Here is a 23,743-nt window from a genome sequence, read left to right as displayed (position 1 = left end):
GGAAGAGAGACAGGAAAAACAAAAGAAATTCCAAAAAAGCCCCAGGGCAGCAGTGCAGGGATCGTTCTGCTGTGTGTTCACCCTGAATTTGATGTGGTGAGAAGGGTGCTTGTTAACCTTGCACCGAATCCTGCCCCGTGCATCAGCAACACCCACTGCAAAGCCAGCAGACACCATGCCAAAGCATGACACAAAACCAACAATTCTGTTGAATATTTTAATATCTGCACTGCCTCCATAGCGCAATTAAAGCAATCTTTAAAATTCACTTATTACAAATTTTTGTCTTTTTTTTTTTTTTTCCCCAGAAACATTTTTTTTCTTACTTCCTTGCACATACACCCAAACACACTATAAAAACCTCACTCATAACATCAAAGGAAGGGCAATCATCATTCATGTAAACATCTTTCTTAGAGTTATCCATTTTTTAAAAGTCATGAATAAACCTACAGATGTTCAGTAAGGCTCATAGTTCGAGTACAAATATCATAAAACACCTATCAAGTACTGTATACAAGTTAAATACTCCGGGGTTAACTGTTATCACGTGTATAAGCTCACCCCAAGGATTATTCTTTAGCACTTAGTTCTTCAGAACAGAGACACCCAGTAATTATGGGCTAAAGAGTATTAAAATAGCAGAAGGCCCAGCAGAAACTGTTAAGTAATACACAATTTTAGCCTGGATCTTAGCTCAAGAGTTCAACTCAGTACAGTTACAGTAGGAAAAGTTTTCTAGGAGGAAATCTGCAGAAAGGAGGGGTAGGTCCTTTTGTACAATTATCATGGAGGGACAAGCTGAGAGGTATGTCCTGAAGATGTGACTGGCCTTGCTATTGCAATTATTTATGACAGCCGTGTGTAATGCTGCATAAATACTTTCCCAAAAGAGCAGGAACAATCATTTGTAATTGTAAAGATCATTTGTTGCATCTCCCCCTTAAAAAAGAAAAATAAATTCACTTACCTATTGGTAATCAGTTACACCTGCATCTTACAAAAAGACACCCTTTTAAATTTGGTTTAGATCTTACTGTAACATTTTTTTTAAAATATTCATTCTACCATGAAAATATTTCATACAAACATCATTTTACATACAAATATGTTAAAACCTGTGAAGAGGGTCTTCCCACATTCATGATCTTATGGCTTGAACATTTAATTGCTTAGAATTTTTTGTATATATATTTCTCCTGGAAAAGAAAAAAAAAAAAAAGTAGTTACAGTAAAACTGGCAGAGGGCAGGAGCTTCAATTGCCTAAAGACAGAAGAGCATCAAGAGAAGGATCCATTCAACACAAAGTGACCTCAGTGTTCAAAAACCTTTGATCTGGGGCAAGTAAACATGCACTCAATCTTGCACCTTTTTATGAAAAAAAAAAAAAAAAAAATCCCTTATAAGACTGCTTAGAAACGTCCAAAAATATAGTTCTCATGTTTCCAGTAGATGAAGCAGAAGGAACAAGAGTTCTCCCTGGGCACAGGGAACGTGGAGCCCACATCACCCTGGTCCTCACCCAAATGCTCTGAGCATGGGCCAGTGGTGGGAGTGAGGAACAGACCTCTGATGCAGCACCCCAGGATGTAAGGAGACACTTCAGCAACATGGTTTTCAAAGCAATTATGATTTTTTTCTTTTTTTTTTTTTTTTTTTTTTTAAGTGCTTGGAGGTGAATTCCTCAGGCAGCCACCAACTCCAGCAATTCCACTGTGCCAGAGGAACACGAAGCAGCAGGTAACTGGCTCTGCACAGCTCCTGACCTCCTAACAAGGGCAGTGTTTTCCAAAAAGACTTCCAAATCAAGAGACAGGACAGAAATCACAGAGGTCCCTGGGACAGAAGCAACAGTTCCTGGCACAACCAAAGAGGTGAGCACTGGTTCTGACTGAAGGACAAGGGCACCCATCAACAGTGACAGGCAGGGACAACAACCACAGCCAGGGATTCCCCCGGGGCCACAGCCAACTGGGAAACACACAGAGGAGTGGCAATTCCCACCACCACCTCCCAGTTTCTCAGACCAGATGGCTTCTCTGCTCCCTGACTGCCTGGCAGAGGGTGAGAAGTACCTGCTGGTGCTCTTGCTTCCACACCACAACAGCCCCAGGAAAGAAATCACAGCCACTGCCAACAGCCTGGGATGCTGGAAGCTCTGCATCTGGAGAGGCAGAACTGGGGGGAAGGCTGCCCAGTCACTCCTGAAACAGGCAGCATCCTGAGGACAAGCAACTGGACCCCCAGAGGTCTCAAAACCTGCAGGAGTTGCCTCGGAGCTGCAGCTGGGAAAAAGCATGGGCCACCCTAGAGGGTGTTGTTGAAACAGGGGGAAAAGTCAGAAGGCTACTGCAGCTCTCACTTTGATCACTGAAGAGCCATGTTTGCCCATTTTCTTTGGCTTTTGCAACAGTTCAGACTGATACGTATTTACGTAGGTTAAGGGGTTTTTTAATTACTAGGGGGGGAAAAAAAAGCTTTTTTCAGATTTGAAGATAACTCAGGTATTTTAGTGGATGGCAAAGGGTCAAATTATAGCATGAGACTCAACTTGAGACACCCCCCAAAGACCTAAGCCCTTCTCCCTCTTCTCTGCAAGAGTGACCCAGGAGCAGGCAGCTCTCAGCTCTAACTTCTGGTGCTCTCTTGTCTCTAACATGAACTGCTTCTCCAGAAAACTGAGCTTCTGTATTCCAGAGCAGGCAGAAATACCCAAGATTTTTAAAGAGAACCAGTCAGCAGCCCCTAACACAGGCTGCTTCTCACAAAGAGTTTCAGGAAACAACCTGATACCAGCACAGAGGAGCCACGAGCAGCACTGCAGACCAAAGGCAGACATTGGGAACTGAGTTGTACCAGAAAAAAAAAAAATTAAAAAATCAACATTTCCAGGGTGTCTTATGCCATTCTTCAGTCACAATGGGTACTCCAAGAGCCAGCTGCTCAGCTGACAGGCATCAGCAGTTTCTGTGCCAACAGGACAGGTCTTGGGCCAGTCTGAGATGTGGAGCTCCTTCACTTATTGCATACCCACCCATAGCCAGGTGCACTCAACAAACTCAAATGGATTGCTTTGCAAAATGACTGCTTCCTCTGCTCCAAATTAAAACCCTGTTTTGGTGTGGGTCTTGAGTTGATAACTGGTTTTGCTAAGCTGGTCTTGCTCTCTAGTGAACCCCAGAAGCTGAGCTGCAATACGCTGACCAAGTTAAGGCATTGTTTGGAGTTCTGTCACTAACCTGTGTTTGAACCACACCTCTCAAAAACCTCCAAAGGACACACTGAGCCCTGAGCCCTTTCACTACCCAGTGGTTAAAAACATCCCAACCATCCCCACCCTAACAGACCACAGAGAAAAAAGAAAACAAAGAATTCAAAGGCTTGGTCCTGAATCAAGCCAAAGCAGCTTTATAGAAGGTTGGTCACTGAAGAAGGATCTATAGGAGGACCAATAGATTATAACAGAGCAGAGAGAAAAAGGACAGTTAATGCTAACAGAGACAAAAGCCACAGCTGTGGCATACTACCAGGCTACAAGCATCCACAGGAGCAAGAGAATCTGCTTCACTGTCACCATATCTACAGCTTTTGAGAACACACACAGAGGATACCTCTGTGCCCTTTTTTTAGACTTTCCCCATTTTAGGATGCAACCTTCAAGCCTGATGCACAAAGAGCACCTATCTTGTATTTATCTCAAAAATCAGGCAACACGAAGACTGACAAATCTACTGAAACATAAGCAGCTCCACAGTTAGGAGGTGATAGCAGAGGAGCTGGAGACTGATCAGGAGTGAACCTGAAGGAGCTCTAGAGATCAGAACATTTTAAGCACGATTCTCCAGAAGGCACAAAGAGGCAAGCAGTCCAAAGCAGGTTATTGAGACTGTGGAAGGAGTCACCATCCATTCACATCAGGGTTCAGTCAGGTATCTTCCCTCTCCTCTCCCCCGTGCTCAAACACAAGCCTTGACTTTGTGAACTTCATGGTCCAGGCAGAATAATCCACAAGATGCACCAGACAGCTTCCTACCAGAGAAGCACAGCTTTCTGCAAAGGGCTGAAACAGCAATGATCCAAAATAATGACCTGTAGGCACAGGCAGGGAAAGATCAAGACATGCTTATTTCTTTTTGAGGTTGACTTGCTGAAGCTGTGCTGCCTTGGACAACCCTCCCTCACCTGTGAGGCTCAGTTGTCTCTGCACACTCAGCCAAGTCCCTGAGCTGTCACCTCTGCCAGCCACCTGCCTCGGATGAAAAGCAGAGCTGTGGCCTGAGTCTCCAGCATGAGAAGATGGGTAGTGTCAAAGCTCACATTCAGATCTCTGCTGGAAGAGTGTCAAAAAGCCCTGAGCCTCCTTGCCCCCCGCCCCAGCATCAGCACAGAGTGGTTTTTGTGCAAGCTTCAATGGTGAGGTGCTGGAAAAGGTTTGTGATCAGCCACACGGACTAAACAGAGCCCCAAGGTAGGGAGATTCTTATATTAATAATTCCTAACTTTGTAGAGGTACCAAAGCAAGGGTTCTCAGGCTGTGCAAACCAGCAGCCTCATCTTTCCACTTGCAGGCACCAACCCAACACATTCTCCACGTCCAGCTCCCTGACAGCCAGACACCTCCAACCACTCCACCAGCCAACCAAACTGTGTTGCAGTAGGAAGGTAGGTCTGATTCCCAAATCATTTATGTTACATATATACAAACCTTTTTCAAACTACAAACATTTAAAGAAAGTGTTGCAAATGCATCTGAGTTTTTTCCTAAGCTGCTAAACCCAAAAGAGAGCATCAGAGTCCCAGAAGGGCTCCAGTATCCAGATGACACTTTTTTTTTTTTTTCTCTTACACAGCAGCAGGCAGGATCAGTACATTATTGAAAAAAATGCACAACAGTTTCCCTATCCCTGAAAAACCCCAGAACACAGCCCAGCAGATGAATATTCACAAGCCCCCACTGTTGGCTGCAACAAAGCCATAGACTGACTGCTGTTTCTAAATATAAGCAGTGAGTGTTGTTTTTACATTCATTGTCTTTCAAAAACAATCTTTTAATATCTTTTTTAAAAAAATCTTATTTTGATATCTCATACTATAATAATTTACTGTGTCTTAAACCAGTACTACTAAAAGACAGCTAGAAGGCTATATTCTTTTTCAACTGAACACACTCCAAAGATCCAGCTCTCCCTACTCAAATACTACAGCCTGCCCTCAAACACAAACACCTCCTTTCAGAGAATTCATGTGAGATGCAAGCATCTCACTGCCAGAATTTTTGCCTTGACAACTGGCCATTTAACAGGTGAAATACACAACCCAACTCATGGACACCAAAGCAAGCAACGTGCTTGCCTTTCAGAACTTCTGAACGTCCTTTGAAACGTGAATCCCATTTTTTCCTTTCAGAAAATCTTCATGCAAAGAACAGCTTTGTTTGTGTGTCATAATCAAACTAAATAAAATAAGCCAGCCGTAAAGGCCAGATAAATATTAGGTTTGGACATGTTGCTATACTATTTAGAGAGCCACAGAGACCAACACACAGCACTCTCACACACACACACAAGCCTTTCCACTAGTTAGAAAGGATTTTCTCCTGCAAAAGAGAACCTGTAGAAAGAACAACGTTTATCAGACAAGAGGGAAGGGGAGTTAAAACCCAGCCTCCTATATGCTAACAAATAAGCTGCTCTATTGCAAGATTCAGATCAAAGGTTTAAAAAGGCAAAATTATGCTACTATTAGAGAATATCAAAGTATTACTGTTATCATCACAAGTGGCATATATGCAAAATGCAGTTGCACAATAATGCCTAGGCAGATAAGAGAGCAACACTAAGTCTGCCAACTAAAAGTGAACAATATACCCATTTTAGTTTTCTGTCTAGTCTTTTGGCATCTTTGCATATGGTGCAAAAGCAGAAGCTACCAAAGAATATCACGTCTTGTACAGAATATTAAATAATTTCCCCAGATAAGACTGGTGCAACACTAGCTAATTTTAAATCTGCTATGAGTAACACGGTCAAACCTAGTTAGTATGCAAGAAACTTATCTCTTAACACAGAATGCAAAGTTATGATGCAACAGCATGAACAATCCCTGGTTGTCCAGTTTTCAGTACAAAGGTAGTGCATAGATCCAAATTTCTGTTTCAGTTTGCCAAACGGAGGAGCTGCTCCCGTTTCACTTTTGCTGGGCAGCCTGGAAAGCTTTCAGTTCCAGCTGGTACCACTCTGGTGCTTCTGGCCCATTTTGCCCAACTGGGTTGTGATCATATCCATAAGCCACTGTTAATTCCTCATCCTTCTCCACAGCCCTGATAGTACGGATACACTTGATAGGCCCGAAGCGAGGATGGACAAACCTAGGTAAAAAAAAAAATAAAACACCTCTGCTAGGCTGAACTTTCCACTCACAGCCTCTGTTTTAAGACCCTGTTGTAGTTTCACAGCTCAGAGTAGTATCACAATCTAATATCAGATGAACAGATTGCTTTGACACAAGATTTAAGTAAAAGGGGGAAAAACGTGAGACATCCTAAACCAGCTCTGTGTAGCTTCTATTCCTTGAAATTTTCAACAGTCCTGTAAAAAAATCACACAGTTAATCACTGCCTTATGCCATGGGCTTGCAGTGGTAAACATCTAGAGGACACAAAATCAGTGTAGATTAGGAGTGGAGAGCATGGAAAATTGCTCTTCTTAAGTTCTTCAGTTACCTGTCCAACAACTGTAACATAACTCTGTATATATTCCACCAGAGCCTCATAATAAAGGAAACTAGTTTACTTAATGAAGCAAAACTATTTTCTACATGTATCTCTCTACAGGTCTGTTAATTTATAGACTGGTATGAAAATATGCATACTCTGGAGCAAAAAAAAAGTTTTCTAGTGCTCTGCACCAACTGCAGAGCAGCAGGAGGCTCCTTATTTTTTGAGTTTCAGGAACAACAGCATATTTGATGATGTAGTTCAGCAAATACAGTGCAGTTCCAGGCAAGCTACGATTTAGAGAGCTGTGCTTAAGCATTTTAGAATCAAAGGGAAGCTCCCAGGGCTCATGACAAAATTACCACAGTGGCCAACTTAAGATACTTAAGATACTCCATGGTGTAAGTCCCTAGAGGCATCAAGCACACTCAGCGCCATCCAGCTGGGTCCAGGTGAGCAGGAACTCCTCCAGCACCTGGACCTGTCACCAGGAACACCCTGTGAACCCAGATTACCTGGTTACACCTCTGCTCCCAAACACTGGACTCTACTTACGGGTCATAGATGCAGTTGGGAGTGAAGGAATGGTTGGCCTTATGCCCCAGGGAGGCACAGTACTTGGCGGCGTGGTTGTAGGGTTCCGGCACGTCTATGACTGTCTCATCATCCAGGGATATTGTATTTCCATTCAGGGCCCAGTCTCTGCTGTCTACCTGGTTTGCAAGGCAAAAATCCAGTGTGTGTGTGGAGCAGTCAACTTTGTCAGCAGTTTGAAAGCAAATATTGAAATAATATGCAAGTGAAGTTTTCCTGTGTGCAAGTCACGAAAAAAAAAACCCCACCAACCAACCAACCAACCAACCACCCACCACTGGTTTAGAAATACCTCACTGAACAGGCACTTTTAAATGAAATTCCATCTTAATAGTGGAAAGGGGGTGAGCATAAAATCCTACTACAAGATCTCAGCAAGAGCAATGAAAATTCAGACTGACTTTTTTCTTTCCTTTACCTCCTGGTGTGTAATTCGCACTCCGTTGTAGAAGGACATAACTGTACTGGCTTCTGCTGCTATTTTAGAAAATAATCCTTCTCCAGCACTGGAAATGAGAGAGACATCAACATACACCCTACAAGGTGAAATGGGTGTGGAATTAGTAACTGGCTACACTTTTCATTTTCAAGAAGTGCTCTCACAACGCTATGGGCATAAAGACTAATATTTCAGTATCATAACAAACATAATCATTATCATCATAACAATAATCATTCAAAACCTCCAAAAGCAGCTCATTCTCTTTCCTCTTTTCCATACATTCTCTCTGTTTTGGCAAAAGGGAGTTTTGGTGGGAAGTGGGGGCTAAAGTTACCTATTAGTTTGAAAAAAAATGATTTTTTTTTAAAGTGCCAATCTACTATTACTTTTCAGAGATGGCTTCCACTCAAAAGCACCCCAGAGGTTTTAACCCCTAAACTGAGGTTACTGGTGAGAAGTTTTCAAGGTGATGCCCTAGATCTTCAAGGACTTCATGTAAATTAATGCCAGCATTTCACTAACCACTTATTTAGACATTTCAGGGTATCAGAAAATGACTACAATTGGGGTTCCTATAGAGAAAGGCTTCTTAAAAAAAAGTCAAGGTAAAAAGAGTAATTGCCAGAAAAAGAGAATAGCCATGGAAGATATATCCAAGCCTGACTAGAGGAGCTGGTTTTGGCATCCCAGGCTTGTCACAAACAGTATCTCACTTTCCTGGGTGATTGGGATCACCCAATCCTTGGGTGATTGACTCTTGCCCCATCACTACATCTGTAGGCAGAGGAGGACACTTTGTCCAGTGCATGGCACCCAGCAAGACACCAACTGCACCTCACTGCAACCTGAATCCAGAAAATAGGGAACAGCACACTTATTGGCTCAGAATATTGTAGCTGTGGACTATTAGTGGAGTCCAGGACTTGACTGAATGTCATTGACATGCTAAGAAACTATCCTTGTTCAATATCTTAAAAAGTAGTGCTGTGTTCTACCTAGAGTGCAATTTTATTGTGAGAATCAGAAAAAAATTTTAATCAAGTCAAAAGCTGATTTAAGACTAGTAGTGGGTTCCATTTCACAAATCCCTAAACATTTTTTTTCTTTTAAATATTTAAAATTTCTTTAAAATTAAATTTCTTTAAATATTTACACCATAAATACATAGCAAAAGAGAAACATGGACTATGTTGAAAGCAGGGAGATGAAAATCAGCCTACCTCTCTGACTCATAAGGATCAGGAAGAAGTGCATTTGTAGAAATGCAGGATGAAGTAGATTTGTCAAAAGTATAGACTGGACCTAAAAAAGCCAGAAATCAGAGGAAATAAACTATTTTGCACTAATGAAAGCATGCAACCTTTAAATTAATCAAGATATTAAAAAATTAATATTAATGACTGCAAGAAATTAATGTTATGCTTCCAAAAAAAAATGTATTAAACAGAACTGCAAAAGGTCTTCAGTAAGATACTATTTTTTGTTTATTTTTTCCCCCTCAATACACCTGAGCAGTAATATTATCACAAAAAGGTGATACAAATTTCCAAAGGAGGACTGGACAGTTTTTCAAAACCAGCATGTCCACAGTCTCAAAACTTAAAAAGGATATATTCAACACCACATTATGTATACAAAAATCTTTGAATATTTCAAATCTGTAAAGTTTTCTAGTCCAAACCCTGATGTGACCTTAGCCAGGAGATAATAATGTTCAGTAATCACAACATACACTTGCTACACTTTTATTTCCTGGCATTAATAAGCAACTCAGTGGTGCAGCTTTAATTACATCCTTCTACAATCAACTGTCAGAGGACTATCTGGGAGACAGGTTGAGAAGCAGGTAGAAATAAGATGAGAAAAAACCCTTAAACCACTGCATTATGAAGTCTGTTAAAGGCCAATGTCCCCAGTGCCCAAGATCTGTCCTGTGTGAAGACAGCTTCCTCTACAGTGTGATTCAATCCTATTTACAAAGCACAACTGGACCCTCTCAGAAGCTGCCTTTTAAGCTACATTTTGGTTTTCTATCACAACTGAGAGATTTAAAAAAATAGAAAGTCAGGTGCATTTGCCTCTCAATGCCTTTCCACTGATTTTCATGTTCTTATTTCATACTGAGTGAGACAACCTTTGCTGGCATAACAGTAAATGTGTTAGCATTGCCCCTGTTTGCTACTCATGGCTCTATCAGCATCTTCCCTGTTCATTCTCCACGTGCTTTTCTGTCCAGCTTTGTAAGCTGGAAAAAGGGATTTTTACTAATAGACTCATCATCTCATCCCAGCCAACTTTTAGAGTTTCTAATGGGGAACATGACAGCAACCCAACTGTTTGCATAGAAAAGCTGGTAGTGAGAATACAAGTTTCTGTCAGCTCAACTTACTGCCTGGTACTACTTCAAACTGAGGTTTCCCATCCTCCACAGATGTCAGAGTTGCCAGTTTTGCTTCTATCATTTCTCCATCTATGAACCTTCCCAAATATGCAGTCTTCCCATCAGGGTACACATAGGCTATTTTCTCTCCAGTCATCTCCCCATCTTCATTCACTTCTCCCACAAGGCTGCCTCCATCCTGAAAGAATGGGAGAGAAAGAAAAAGTCAGGGCATTCAACTACACTTTACCATCTTCAGTAAATACAAAGTATTTTTCCCAACTTTCTGAAGCAGCAATCTAAGGCACATTAAGTTCAGATGCAGGATCATGAAAATGAGTGAGAAACACACAGGAGGAAGCTGGATGAAGTAATTCCAGTTGTTATCAAACTGATAAAAAATATTAACGAGGTTTTCTACATCATGTGAAGCAGGCAAAAATCCAAGGTCTTTCTTTCCATGTGACAAAAACACTGAGTTTCAATTGGCAAAATTTTTATGTGAACAGTCTGCAAACCAAGGCCTAAAGCCATGCACAAAATCTGCCTGAGTTTTCTTAGTGTGATACTGTGCTGGAGGAAAGAAAAATTAAAGCAGTGCCTTACTCACTCTTAATTCATGGTACATCAAAATATGTGAGAGCAATAATAATAATAAAAAAAAAGAATATGCTGGACAACTGGTAAGTTTTTCTGTCCCAGCATTCCCCCATGATGTCTGCTGAAAGTCATCAATCAGCAACTCTTTTCCACTCTAAGGTTTACCCATTTTAGCCCTGGGCTTTGCCATCTGTGATTTGCCTGCAACTCTGCTCTGGTCTATTTACAGATCTGCAGAATGACATGGATAGATTAGCACAAGTATAGTGACTTCAGGTGTTTATTCCAAAAAGGATAAAAAAAAATATTTTCAAATAATGCCCTGGAGCAAACAGACCTGGTGTAATGTGGATTTTGATAAAGATCTCTGTGCACAGATTATTTCAGAGTGGCACCATTTTGTTCAAGGATGAAAGAGCTTCAAACATATCATAGCAAGGAATGGTGAACCTTAAGTTCAAGTAAAAATCTGTGCACATAACATCATGCACAGAAACATGCACTAACACCTGCTTCCATGGCAAAGAATTTTTTGAAACACCTTGCATGCTTTAGTCTAGCAAGATGGCAATGATGAACCAGCTCTAAATGTCTGCATTTCCACAAGGTACAGCAACACTTTGTCAGCTGGAAGATGAAACAGGAGACATAAGACCTGAAGGGTGAGTTGTGTGTATTTTATGGTACACTGGTACTGAAAAATTGCTATTTGTTTGGCAGCATGAAGCAAGCATTTGTTGATGCCAACATATGCTTAATGGCAACAGTGGAAACTAGTAACTAAAATGAAGAGCCAAAGGAAAGCCTTTGAAAGGAATGTGCAACAAAAGTTATGTTAAATATGCAGCACAGAAACAGATTGGGTTTTGATCAGGAGGTTAATTACATGCAGATGTTTCCCCCTCCTCAGCACAAGGTACAGATTGAAAGATTCAACCCTGGAGTCCTGAGTAAGGCTGAACAGAAACTAAAAAACCCAAAACTAACAGTACAAAACCATGGAAAACAGTACAACCATAATCCCCAGAGTTTTCCAGAGGAATATCTGAGCATATACGAAGATTAGGAAAGATAAAATTCTGGCTTGCTTAGTGAGCAAAGCATTCCACTCTCCAGTCAGAAACAGCTCTCATAGCAATTAATTACATCTGGTTTGTTGGGCAAAGCCAGATGTCCCAACACACTCTGTGGAACCAGACCAAGCCTCCCCTCCTAGTTAAATCAGAGCAGCAGGTTGCAATAGCTTGCATGGCTTCCATGCTCCTCACCTACAACCAGCACTACAAGGTGGCAAAACCACTGGCCCAGCCTTCCCAGAAAGATGCTCATGTAGGCACTTCAAAGGGGCTGGGTTTCCTGGAAGATGGAAAGAGTGGAGGCATCTTTCCACCCTCCTGAATCCTGTCTGCTGGGCAAGACACTCAACACTGGAAACGTTTCACTGTACCTTGGATTATCCAAAATCTGAACGGAGGGATCTTCCACCCAGATTTCTGTGTGTCAGCTTTTGTGTGGTGGATGTTTGCTTTAGATGGGGGGAAAGAAAGACACCTGATGGTACAACTCTGCCAGAGAGAGCAGGTGGCCAGGCTTACCGGGTAGTAAATCCAACAAACTCCATGTCTAATGTTGTCTTTGTACTGCCCTTTGAAGATCAGCCTCCCATCACTGTCATACTCCTGGGCTGGTCCATTCAGCTCTCCATCCACATATGTGCCATGAAGGACTACTCCATCCTCATAGGTGTAGATTCCCTGGCCTTGCAGGGCATCATCAACGTAGTACCCTTCCAGGGTGCTGGCAAAGACAAAAAGAAAACAGCAGTGGAAGACTCTGCAGCTCTCAAAGAGGGGAACCCAAAGCTTTGACACATCACAGCACAACCCTGCTCCTCTGCTCACTGTCCTGAGCATATTACTGCCACAGAGAGGCTGAGGAGAAGAATTCAAGAAAGCCAGGTCCTAGGAGGAGGGAGGGGTTGATGCCTGGTTGGCTATTGCCAGGTACCCAAAAAGCCCACATCACCACCATGGCTTCTCTTCACCCTCCCAGGAGCCTCTCTCAGGCTGCTGCAGGGCAGAGAGATGTGAAAACTATGCTGAAAGGCAGGGGGGCAGCTGCTGGAGCTCTGTCCCTGGGACACAGCTTCCAGCACCTCTCCTCCATCCCCTGACAGGTTATCACTAATCCCCCATGTCTGAAACTCTTGATGTGTTTGCTAGTTCCAACCAAACTGGAGGAGGACAAGGGGAAGGGGAGTAGGAAGGTAAACGTGACTTCTCTGGAAAGCCAAGATGAATAATTTATTTAAATGACACTGCTGGGATTCATTTGCAGGCTGAGGTAGCAAATTACAGCAACGAGTAGATACTCATGGTCAAACAAGAAATTATTGCTCAAGCAGGCTTCTCTCCTGATAGGATTTTCTACCTCCTACATTTGGACCTTTATTAGCATCTCTCTGGCAAGATGAAATGGAAGTCCCATACAGAGGGACAACAAAAAGGCACAAACTAACCTGCTTCCAGTTCACTGCCTAGTGATCCACTTCACAGCAATCAGTACTGGGTTTGCTAAAAGCACTCTCATTTTCCCTGTGTCTCTATTAGAATGGTAAACAGCCTGTCAAAGAGAACTAGTGCTGCACTTGGATCTGAACAAAAGTACATTTTGCTTCAGTTCTGCCTTGCAAAAATGGGTGCAATAATATCTTGTGATCTGCTTTGCTTCCTTCCTTTAAAACCAGGCTGCTGAGAAAAACTACAAAGAATGAAAGCATAACTATAAAAGAGAATTGACTCAGTTATTCCTTTCAGGTTAGAACTAGCATATGGAAATACAAACTGTTTAGACACCAGCCAGCTGCAGTACACATAATTTCACTGCATAATTCTCCTGATGCAGATGTCTAAGGTATCAGCCCACACAGTGGATGGGAGGACATGACACCACGTTCTACAAAACTTTACAAAAGAGATTTTTCAAGCATGTTTTCTCAGAATGTACTTTCTGGTTTTTAAAGCTTCACTCCCTGTTTTTACCTAACACTGGGCTGAAGTTTCCAGGGGGAAAATACAGTACTGCAAAAGCCTCAGTGCAAACCAGATGCAGAGCAGGAAGGGGCAGGACAGCTGTTTTATTTTTTATCAGATTTAATTTCTTGATCCAGCTTGCTAGAGCTGCACACACAGCTGTGGCACCCAGAGCAGAGCAGATGAGGAAGGCACCAGAAATCTGTGCACCAGCTCGACTATAAATGACACCACTTTCTCCTTTAGTTTATCACAGATCACCAGACTTGAATTTCGTTGGAGCTGGCAACATGCACAAAATCCACGTGTAGGATTACTCTTCAAAAGAAGCAGCCACCCCCAGTTTATGTCATGAAACAGACCCAAAAACCCTTTCTTGTCACTGGTATTAGTTGAAGTTAACAAACTGCTAAATTACAACGTTGCTTCAGCACTGGAGAAAATCTCTTTGTACTACACTTTGCATCCTATTAAGCTCCAAACAATGTCCAAAAGATCCATCTCTGTCTACTCTCATATCATCTAAGAAAATCAAAAGAAAGATACATAACAAAATAGTTCCATGGTTTTCAACACTGCCTATAAAGTCAGGTTCTTGAAAACTTTTATAATTTTAATATTTTTGAGTTATTTCCACCCTGCTTCCCCCTTCTCTCTCTCTCTCTCTCTTTCTAAGCTCTCAAAGTATGGTGTGGGCAGCTAGATGCCATACTGGCAACTAGGACCTGAGCAGCACAAGGAAGAATAAATAAATAACTCCTGTGTCTTGCAAAAACAAACTCCACAAACACTGGGCTAGCCTGTATTTCTCTGGTTTGCTTCCCAGATTATCATATTTGTGATAATGTAAATTTTTACTAAGTCAAGGTTTATCAGAGGTACTGTCTTCCAATAATCCACTAGGTCTAGAAGGGATCTAGGATAGCCACTACCTAAAAAATAAATCAGTGATAACAGTTGGGGAAGGGGGAGGATCCTTACTGCAATATCCTTTCAGATATTAAAAATTAATCAATAGATCCTGATCCATTCATTCCTCACTCCTTGATCTCCCACCTTTCCCTCTACATGGGAACACTGAAAACTTATTAAAAATAATACTGGTCTCTACTGTGCTCTGGGACACACCAGTTTACAAGTTTCCAGTTAAGGTAGAAGAGTAGCTGGAGCTCTGAGCCAGAGAGAGCCCTCCTGCCTGCAGTTATTGCACAGAGTGTTTTGTAAAGTGTGTGTAAAGTTATAAAACTCTCCAGCAAGCATGAGGACCCATGAAAGCTCAAGCTCAGCATCCAAAACAGGGAGTATGCCAGGGGTGAAATTTCTGTTTCTGGAAGAATATGTTGTGTTTTGTTGCATTTTTGGAGGAGGAGGAAAAAAAACAACTTAAGTGATGCTGCATTCCAAGTTTCCACTCCCTTCCATAATTAACAGGAAAGGGGCAGCTCTCTCTTCCAGTAAAGGGAAGGCTTGCAAACAAGGGAGCCAGGCAGCCAATCCTATTTCCCAGCACTCAAAAAATGAGACTGCTGACACTGCTGCCAGTCTGACAGGACTCTGTTCCCCAACACCAGACCTACATCAGCTCAGCCACTGGGTTTTACCAGCAGCCTGTGAGGGAAACAGACCCAGCAATGCTGAAACAACTGAAGTGTTGCACTAAAGCACACACCACACTGCACAGGGAGAGGTGTTTGGAGAAATTTGGGGGATTCCTTTCTTCAGGAACTCACCTTGCCCATGGCACAGGTCGTGGAAACAGCACATCCTCCTTTATGCCAGGTTATTCTGCCTGCAACCCCTTGTGACACCTGAACCATTCACTTCAGAGAGCAACTTACTCCTGCTAGCTGGGCATAGCTAGGGAAATGGCAACACCTTTAGCAGCTCATCTCTGCTCAGTTAAGGCTGCTTAGGCTAAATTAAAATAAGCTTAAGGCAGTTTATAAAAATATCCCATTTTCCAAAATCACGTTCCAGACTGTTTTTGCATATTTTCATTCTGCTAGTTCCTGAAGTCATACAGTAGACAACTGTTCCCTTTTTTTCCGGGTTATGATGATTAAAAAAACCAAGGAGTTGGCAACACAATACAGAAAAGGCTCAGCAGCAGCCTGAGTGTTCCCACAGAGCACTGCCTGTACCCTGGATTACTTGGAGAAGCAGCCCTATGAACAAAATAGTGGGTCACTTTCTCTGACTGTACAATCAGCAACTGCTCTGCTGAGATCATCAACTAGCACAGAAGTGTTATGTACATGTGTCCACAGTAGTGCTGTCTGCAACTTAAAAAAAAAGGCTATTTTAGAGAGGTCAGCTGCTGGGCACTACTTATTTTCAGTTACTCATACAACACTTAATAAGCCCATTACCAAAAACAGTGGGGATTTTTCTTCACCTAAGCTTGGAGGCCTGGCTAGTTTCTACATAACTGAATAATATATTATCTTTACTATGAAAAAAAACCCCCACAATCACCACTATGAAGCAACTGCAGACAAGGAGCTGACTCACTGAGAGCACACAATACCTCTGCTGCTGCTCAGAAGTTGACTGAGCAGGAGGAGAGCAGACCTGGCATGACTGTCAGTTTAACAGCTGCTATTCATAGTGCCACCAACAGCTGCAAAACCACCAAGAATCGTGTCATTTTATACATCTGCTCTGCCCTTGGAGGGAGTTCTGAGCAACTGCAAAGAGAAACACTGCAACTGGGGGAAAGATGTATGAGGTGTTCATAGTGAAGGCTGGAGGAGAAAACACATGCACAGACCAATTTCACTGTTATGATTCCCAGTGAAGAGAGAGGGAATTACAGAGGCTTTTCTGAAAATTAAGCAGGCCACAAGCAACTTGCAGGGTATTAGGTGGAGTGGGGAAGAAAATTGTATTCAGCTCAGTCCTTTCATCACCACACAATTTCCAAGAGCAGACAGAGGGAGAGCCTCTCTGCCAAGGTCCTACATCTGCACATGAGGTCTGGCACAGTCCAGCTGTGCTCTGTATAGGGCTATGAGACAAACAAAGAATTCCATGGGCAGTTATGGACCTGAACTTGACAGTCCAAGGTGTTGTCAGCATGGTCTCCAATAGCTCTGACCACCTCCCAGTTCTCACGGTCTCTCATTAGCTCATCACTTCACGGTACTAAAGGAATTAACAATGCTCCCTTCTTCTACAAGGAAACAACTCCAGGCATCATGTTACATACAAAACCACAAAGGTATGGCTACAGCAGCATCAGGAAGAACTTCCCAGTTTTCATGAGAAAGCTTATCCAGAAACTCAGCAGCACACAATCAACGTAAATCAGTTTTGCATCACTGCAAGCAGGAGGCAGAATAAAGAAGAAAAATTGAAGAGTCAGTGTCTACCTTCCATCAAAAAAGAAAAACTTGCCACGGCCATTCTTCTCTCCATGTACAAAGTTTCCCTCAAATCTGTCTGTTGATGAATAGGTGACTGTACAGAATCCATGTGGCAACCCATCGTCATCTAGATGCCCTGAAATAAAATCCAGACAAAGAGCAAAGGAACACATTAGACATAATTTAAATTTGCAAACCTGCAAATGGATGCTTGGAATGAAGCACCCCCCTAGGACAAAACAGTCACCCACATCAGCACGTTTCTATCAGTAACAGTGATCAGAGACTGAGCACAACTGAAGTCTGTACTTGTGTAACACACTTAGCTTTAAATGAAAAAGGCTAAAATATAATAAAATAACAGGTTTGAGAGACAGGAGAGAGAAGAAGCTAAAAGACATGTCTCTAAAAGAAACAAAGTTCATACTCTTCTAACACGTGTTAATATACATCTTCAAAAATATAATTAATTCTTCATCTAATATATGTATTTCCTGGGGAGAGCAGAATAGATTTAGACCTCAGTGCACTAAATAAGAAAAGTATTTGTCAAAAGCAAAAAACCCAAACATGTCCTACAGCACTGTGGGTGTGTCACCACATAATTATATCCACAGGAATTTAAAGAAAAAAAAGCTTTTGGCATCTGTAATACGATGCCCTTGCAACATGCAGTCAATTCACTATTTCTTATTTTAAATGTGATGTGTTCATGTTACATCCTTCTAAATCCTGTTCCCTTTCCTAGCCAGCTCAGTTTACCCCATTACAGCTGCTGCAGATGGGGGAAGCAGTGATGGTAACTTGCATCCTCTGCTGCATGGGCATTTTACAGAATACAACTGGCCAGCTCTGATTAAATTAAAGCATAAGGCTCATCCTGCATTTCCACCTGCCTCTTCAAAGGCAAAGGAAAATGGAAGAAGAGTGTTTTAAACAACTGTTATGGTCTAGTTTCCCTGGGTGAATGTGGAGCCCCTAGCACTGTGTTAGCAGAACACTGCTCTGACCCCACAAGGAAGATGCTCAAGCTCAGCAGGGATGTTTGCAGCACACCAGGTGAAGGTGTAGCAAGCTCCCAGGGTGACATCTTGGCAGGTATCAATTTTCCATTAAAAAATTGACAAATAAATAAAAGCTAGAATATGTTCTTCCACATTTCCAAACAAAACTGACCTCTGATCCCTCAGGTCTCTTGGTGAGGCATACAAAGCCTATTAAAAATGAGAGAACACAGGCATTCTACCTGCTCTGGGTCAAGCTCTTCCCTGACCAAATTTGCCCCAAACTGAAAAGACTGAGCACCCATATGGAAAGGCAGAAACAACCCCCAGGGAGCAATTTCAGCCCAGGTTGATGCAGGCAACTTTGGTTTTACCAGATCTCAAGTCCTATGCCCAGAGAACCTTCTCACCCACCCGTGGATCTTCAGAAGTCCATCTATTCACACCCTGATTGCAAAGAGGTCCATGGGGTCCTGTGGGTACCCTGAGGACACATCCATGCCCATGGGTTCTTCCTACATCACCATAAGCTTCCTTGGTATGGTTCACAGCCCCCAAGAACATCACAGACAGGGCATGGTAGGGATGGGGGGCAGCATCTGGTTAAGAAGTGTTCTCCTGTAAGATGCATGACCTGCCCTAGCACTTTTAATACCAGAATGATTGACAGAAGGATGCCATACAGCACAGGATACATTTAGGATGTATTTCCAAACTTTTGTCTAAAATTTAATTAAATAAAAAAAAAAGAAAAAAATAGAAAAGGAAAAAAAAAAGGAAAAAAAAAAAAAAAAAAAAGAGGAAGAGAGAAAAACAAATACAACAAAGATAGACGAAGGAAAAAAAAAAGACCTAAGTGAACACTCCTCAAAGTAACCAACTGTGCAGGCTTATTACACATCTCCTGCATTTATTAGATTAAGTACAGAAATGCACCTAAAAAGAAAGTATACAGGGGAAAATGATGGTGAGATATTTGAACCCATCCAAGATCCTCTCCTCACTTCTGATGTTTGCTCCCCAAAGTTTGTCTTGTGTCTGCCCAGCACCCTCTGCAAGTAGAGCAAATCTCCCACTTGGCAGCAAACCCTTCCCCTCTTGTTTGTCACAAAACATCAGGGAGCTCCTAAGTTCCCAGTAAAAGCTAAGACTGAACACAGTCACAGGTTTATAAAATTAATAAAAATAATCAGACACTGCTTACTGCTGAAACTGGAAGAAGTAAAGACTAAAAGGAAAGAGCAAAAGTAGAGGGGAAAAAAACCCCCCAAAACAACTACATCAGGCTTTTAATAATTCAGAAAAGTTATTTTTAAGGAGGAGGGGCAGTGTGCTACTCTCTCCCAAAAGAACAAAGGATTTTTTTCCCCCCCACTCAGCCAGGACACCCCTCTTTGTAGCAGTGAAAGGTTTTAGCAGTTACATCAGTTTAACTAAAAGGTCAGAGAAATTTCTGATGTGGATGCCTGTTTAAGAACAGAAAAAGCTATGTCAACATTTATGGCTTTCATTAAAGGCTTCAGTTTCACCAAGATGGGGAGTGTTTATTGGTGTAAGTTAACAAACCCTAAACAATACAGTACCAATTTTCCCCTCAAAACTACTACATAACACTGGGACTGGAAAAAAAAATTCACTTTTAATGCTGATACATTATACTACTAAAAAATTACCCATACAATCCTGCAACTTTGTTCTCTGTGACTATTCAGGTTTGTCAAGATGTTACTGGAATGTAAAGCCCAACACAAAAGCTGCTGTGCTTATACAAAACACTCATGTCATGACTTTTGCAGGGTAGGATACAGTCTATCCCAGAGATTTAAATGGTCAGCTTTGATTCAATGGCCTCTATACAGACTCTTAACCTCAGCCATAATACAAAGAATCCAATTCTTTTAATATGCTGAGATTTTCCTCTATTGAAAAAAGAAAAAAAAAATATCCTCCACCCTGACAAAACAAGAGACATTCTCAGTGTCTCTTGACATTAGATGAAAAAAAAAAAAAAAAAGCAATTTCATGTTTAATCACAAAGGTGTAACTTTTCCTACATGGCTGAGGGCTTAGGCTCTGTTTTGGATGAAGTTAGTGGAAAAAATCCTCAATATTCCAGTGGGAGCAAAGCACAGTATTCCACTTCCCTTTTTTGCCTCTCTCCTCTAACTGTGAAAAGAAATGAAAAAAAAAAAAAAAATTTAAATTATTGTCAAACCTCACTTCTGTTTACTTCTTTAACAACCTCTCAGTATCTTCTTTCAAGCTCTGACCATGACATTTTCAAGACAAGGAATTACACTGAAAGGGCATAGTTCACAATGCTTCATGATGTGGCCACTTCCCAAAACCACTGGCATACACAACCTGAAAAGCCCTTTACTGTCAGTATCACTATTACTTGAACAGAGGATTTAACAGAACAAGTGTGCAACACCAATAAAGGATTCTGGCCACAAAGATGCCAGGTATGGATGTTTTAGAAATATCAATAAGCAAATACCACCACCCTAAAAAAAAAAACAAACAAAAAAAACACCAAAAAACAAGAACAAAACAAAACCTGTGCTGATTTCTGTTATTTTGAACTTTCTTTGGGTAAGTGCAAAAATATCCAGCCATCCTATTCTCCCCCAAACCTATTCTATTCTCTCCCAAATCCTATTCTCCCCCTCTGATTCTGTATCACTCAGAAAAACACACACTTCTACATACACTGCTGAACAAAATAGGCTTTAAAAATTCATCTCTTTAGCCCACAGCAATACTAAGGAAATCCACAATAGGGCAGAACTGTGAGATGAGGCTCAAAACTGTGACCCTCTGTCCAAGACAGGATTATAATCCATAGATTTGAGGAGCAGGAAGGACAGGAAGGGAACAGACCTATCTTTAGGGCACAGAGCACACCCCATCCACACCTCACAGCCATGCTTTACACAATGCCACTTCTCTTTGGCTCTGTCACCATGTCCCTAGACAATAAATCCAGATCCTAGCAGCAGCTGCTTAGCTGGCATCTCTTTTGGGGCTAAGCTGCCGTGCTCCCTGTCCCCCTCCTCGGAGGAATGTGCAGCCTGAGGCCTAATCCTCCTTCCATACCGATCCCAGCCCTGGGAATCACCGGCATCTCCTCACAGGGATGCTCCTCGCTTTGTGTTCAGCTCAAACAAATGACAAACCCAGGGCTGCTCCTTTCTGCTTTGGGGAGCCGGTGCTGTCCCGGGCCACCCATCCCTGCTCCGGGAGCCTCCCGGGGTGACAGGGAGCAGTGGGGTCACACCGCTGTCTCCCAGGGTTTCCAGCAGCGATGCCTTCCAGAGGAAACGTGTTCTACCCCTCCTGCATGGTTACTTCTCCGTCCACAAAGGGAAGGCACAGAGCCTCTGACTCAGGCCTTCCCTCTCCAGCAGGGATGGCTCCATCCCAGCGCTGCTGCCCATCCACACGGACACAGCCACCTCCTCCGGCTCCCGTTTCCTGATCCCTTTCCCACTCGCACGAAGGTAACTGCAGGCTCCGGCAGAGCCTGGCAATCGCCCCCAAAACATTCCCCAAGGACGGGCGTGCCTTGGGACGCCAACCAGCCGCGAAGCAGCCAGCTGGGCTCCGGGAAGAAGGATCCTTCTCCTACAAACCCCGCCGCAGGACACGGGAGGACGGCTCGGAGGAGCCGGGACAGCGCAGCCCCCCCACCCCCCGGAACCCCGTAAAAAGCCGGGTACCGGACTGGGGACACCACGACAAAGCACCCTTACGTTTTTTATTTAAACAAAAAAAGATATATATATATATATATTTTTTTTTTTTCAGGTTAAGAGCAGAGGAAGCTTCACCATCTTAGGCTGGCGCTGCAACGCTGGGGCGGCGGCCGAGGTACGGCCAACCCCGCCCTCCCGGAGCAGCCGAACCTCCAGCAGTCCCTCACCGGCAGCGAGCCCGGCCCCGCATCCCGGTAGCCACCCCCCCACCCCCCAAACACACACCGCCCCGCATCCCGGCAGCCGCCCCGCATCCCGGTCCCGCACCGCCCCGCATCCCGGAACCCACTTCCCCCCCCCCCCGGTCCCGCACCGCCCCGCATCCCGGAACCCACCCCCCACCCGGTCCCACACCGCCCCGTGCGTGGCGGCAGCGGCGGCGCGGCCGTTGCATAACCCCGCTGATGTCACGCGCTGCCGCCGGCCCCGCGCGCCCCCCGCCCCGCACCCTCCCGGTACCTCCCGGTACCCTTCCAGGCCGCCTCTCCCTCCCCTTCGCCCTTCCCCCTTCCCCCTTCCGCCGGTGCTGCCGCCTCTCCCATCCCCCGCCCCGGGGCAGGCACCTTCCACGGTCTCTTCCAGCGTCTCCTCGTCGCTGTCCATGGCGGCGGCAGCGGCGGCGGCAGCGGCGGGCGGGGCGCAGGCACGGGAACCCGGGGCGGGAGCGCGCGTTCCGCCCTGCCCCTTTTCCCGCCTCCGAGGGAGGGGCCGCGCCGGAGCTCAGCCCCGTCCGGTGCCGGGGAGCTGGGGGGGGGGACCGGGAGGGAGATGGTGGTCGCAGGAGGGGGGTGTTGGAGGGGGAGGAGGGCGCGTAATTTATACACAGGCGCTGTGCCCCGCCGGTAAACGGGAGCAGCGCGGGGGCCCGGGGGTGAGCGTCCCGAAGCCCCCTCTGACGAGGTGCGGGCGGTGCGCCAAAGAACGCAGGCGGAAAGTGTTAAATTTCGCCCGAAAGTCGGCACAAAACAGCGCTGGGCCCCCCCCCAGGGCACTCGGGCTCTCCCAGGGCCAAGGCAGCACCCTCCGGGCTGCCGCTCCAAACCTGCGTTCCCACCGTGCAGTCCCTCCTGATGGATGGATGGATGGTCGGTGGAAGTGGTGCCCCTTCTGCCTCCCCACACCGAGAGCTCCTCTTCCCTGCTGCTCTTGACACTGCGGGATTAAACTGCCAAAAATACCAAAAATACCAAAAATACCCGGGCTCTGAATCCCAGTTTCTGCAGGAAAGGCGACAACCCCGAGGGGTGGGTGCAATTTCCAAGCTCATATGGGGATGCTGCTGTCTGTCACCACACACCTCGGGGTACTGCAGGGCCCTCAGTCTCTGTTACAGCTTGACAATGTGCAGGAATCATCCTAAAGGAATCACAGAATCATGGAATAGTTTGGGTGGAAAGGGATTTTAAATATTACCTCATTCCAAACCCCCTGTGACAGGCAGGGACATCTCCCACTTGACCAGGTTGCTCAGTGTCCTCTCCAACCTGGCCTTGAACACTTCCAGGGATGGGGTAGCCACAGCTTCCATGGATAACCTGTTCCAGAAAGCCAAAGTGTTTCTAGGTCTTCCAGATGGCTGTCTTGGGAGTTCAGGAGCTATCTCCATCCTGCCAGAGATGACCCAGACAGTCGGGGTCTGGGGCACATCATCTGTGAGATGAGGCTGAGGAAACAGGGATTGTTCAGCCTGGAGAAGGGATGGATTCAGGGAGCCTCCAGCACTTAGAGCAGTGCAGCCCAGAAAAAAGGCTCTTGCCAGTGGTGGGAGGAGAGGAGGCAATGGGCACTAGTGAAAAAAATGGGAGTTTTAGGTGTGACAGAAGGAGGAACTTGAAGACAGCCAAGCAGTACA

The 23,743-nt window shown here is 44.1% G+C and overlaps 1 protein-coding gene across 1 annotated transcript; it reads right to left on the bottom strand.

Moving 5' to 3' along the window:
- Window positions 1–203: 203 nt before the first annotated feature.
- On the bottom strand, window positions 204–22,611 carry SETD7 (SET domain containing 7, histone lysine methyltransferase). The gene is made up of 8 exons (XM_071753798.1): window positions 22,455–22,611; window positions 17,136–17,265; window positions 12,328–12,529; window positions 10,142–10,331; window positions 8,973–9,054; window positions 7,729–7,846; window positions 7,272–7,429; window positions 204–6,368 (listed from the first exon to the last, which is right to left on the bottom strand). The coding sequence occupies exons 1-8, from the start codon at window positions 22,492–22,494 to the stop codon at window positions 6,188–6,190; spliced, it is 1,101 nt and encodes a 366-aa protein (XP_071609899.1). The 5' UTR covers window positions 22,495–22,611; the 3' UTR covers window positions 204–6,187.
- Window positions 22,612–23,743: the final 1,132 nt, after the last annotated feature.

Source organism: Heliangelus exortis, chromosome 10 (genome assembly GCF_036169615.1).
Source record: "Heliangelus exortis chromosome 10, bHelExo1.hap1, whole genome shotgun sequence".
Lineage (NCBI taxonomy): Eukaryota > Metazoa > Chordata > Aves > Apodiformes > Trochilidae > Heliangelus > Heliangelus exortis.
This window is presented reverse-complemented; position numbering and strand designations above follow the sequence as displayed.

Excerpts from the sequence above, each read along its gene's own strand:
- SETD7 (XM_071753798.1), bottom strand. The coding sequence starts at position 22,494 with ATGGACAGCGACGAGGAGACGCTGGAAGAGACCGTGGAAG. Across the intron at positions 9,055-10,141 it reads GTTTGAAGTAGTACCAGGCA|GTCCAGTCTATACTTTTGAC; the intron begins GTAAGTTGAGCT and ends TGGCTTTTTTAG. Across the intron at positions 7,430-7,728 it reads TGCGAATTACACACCAGGAG|GTAGACAGCAGAGACTGGGC; the intron begins GTAAAGGAAAGA and ends CTTGCAAACCAG.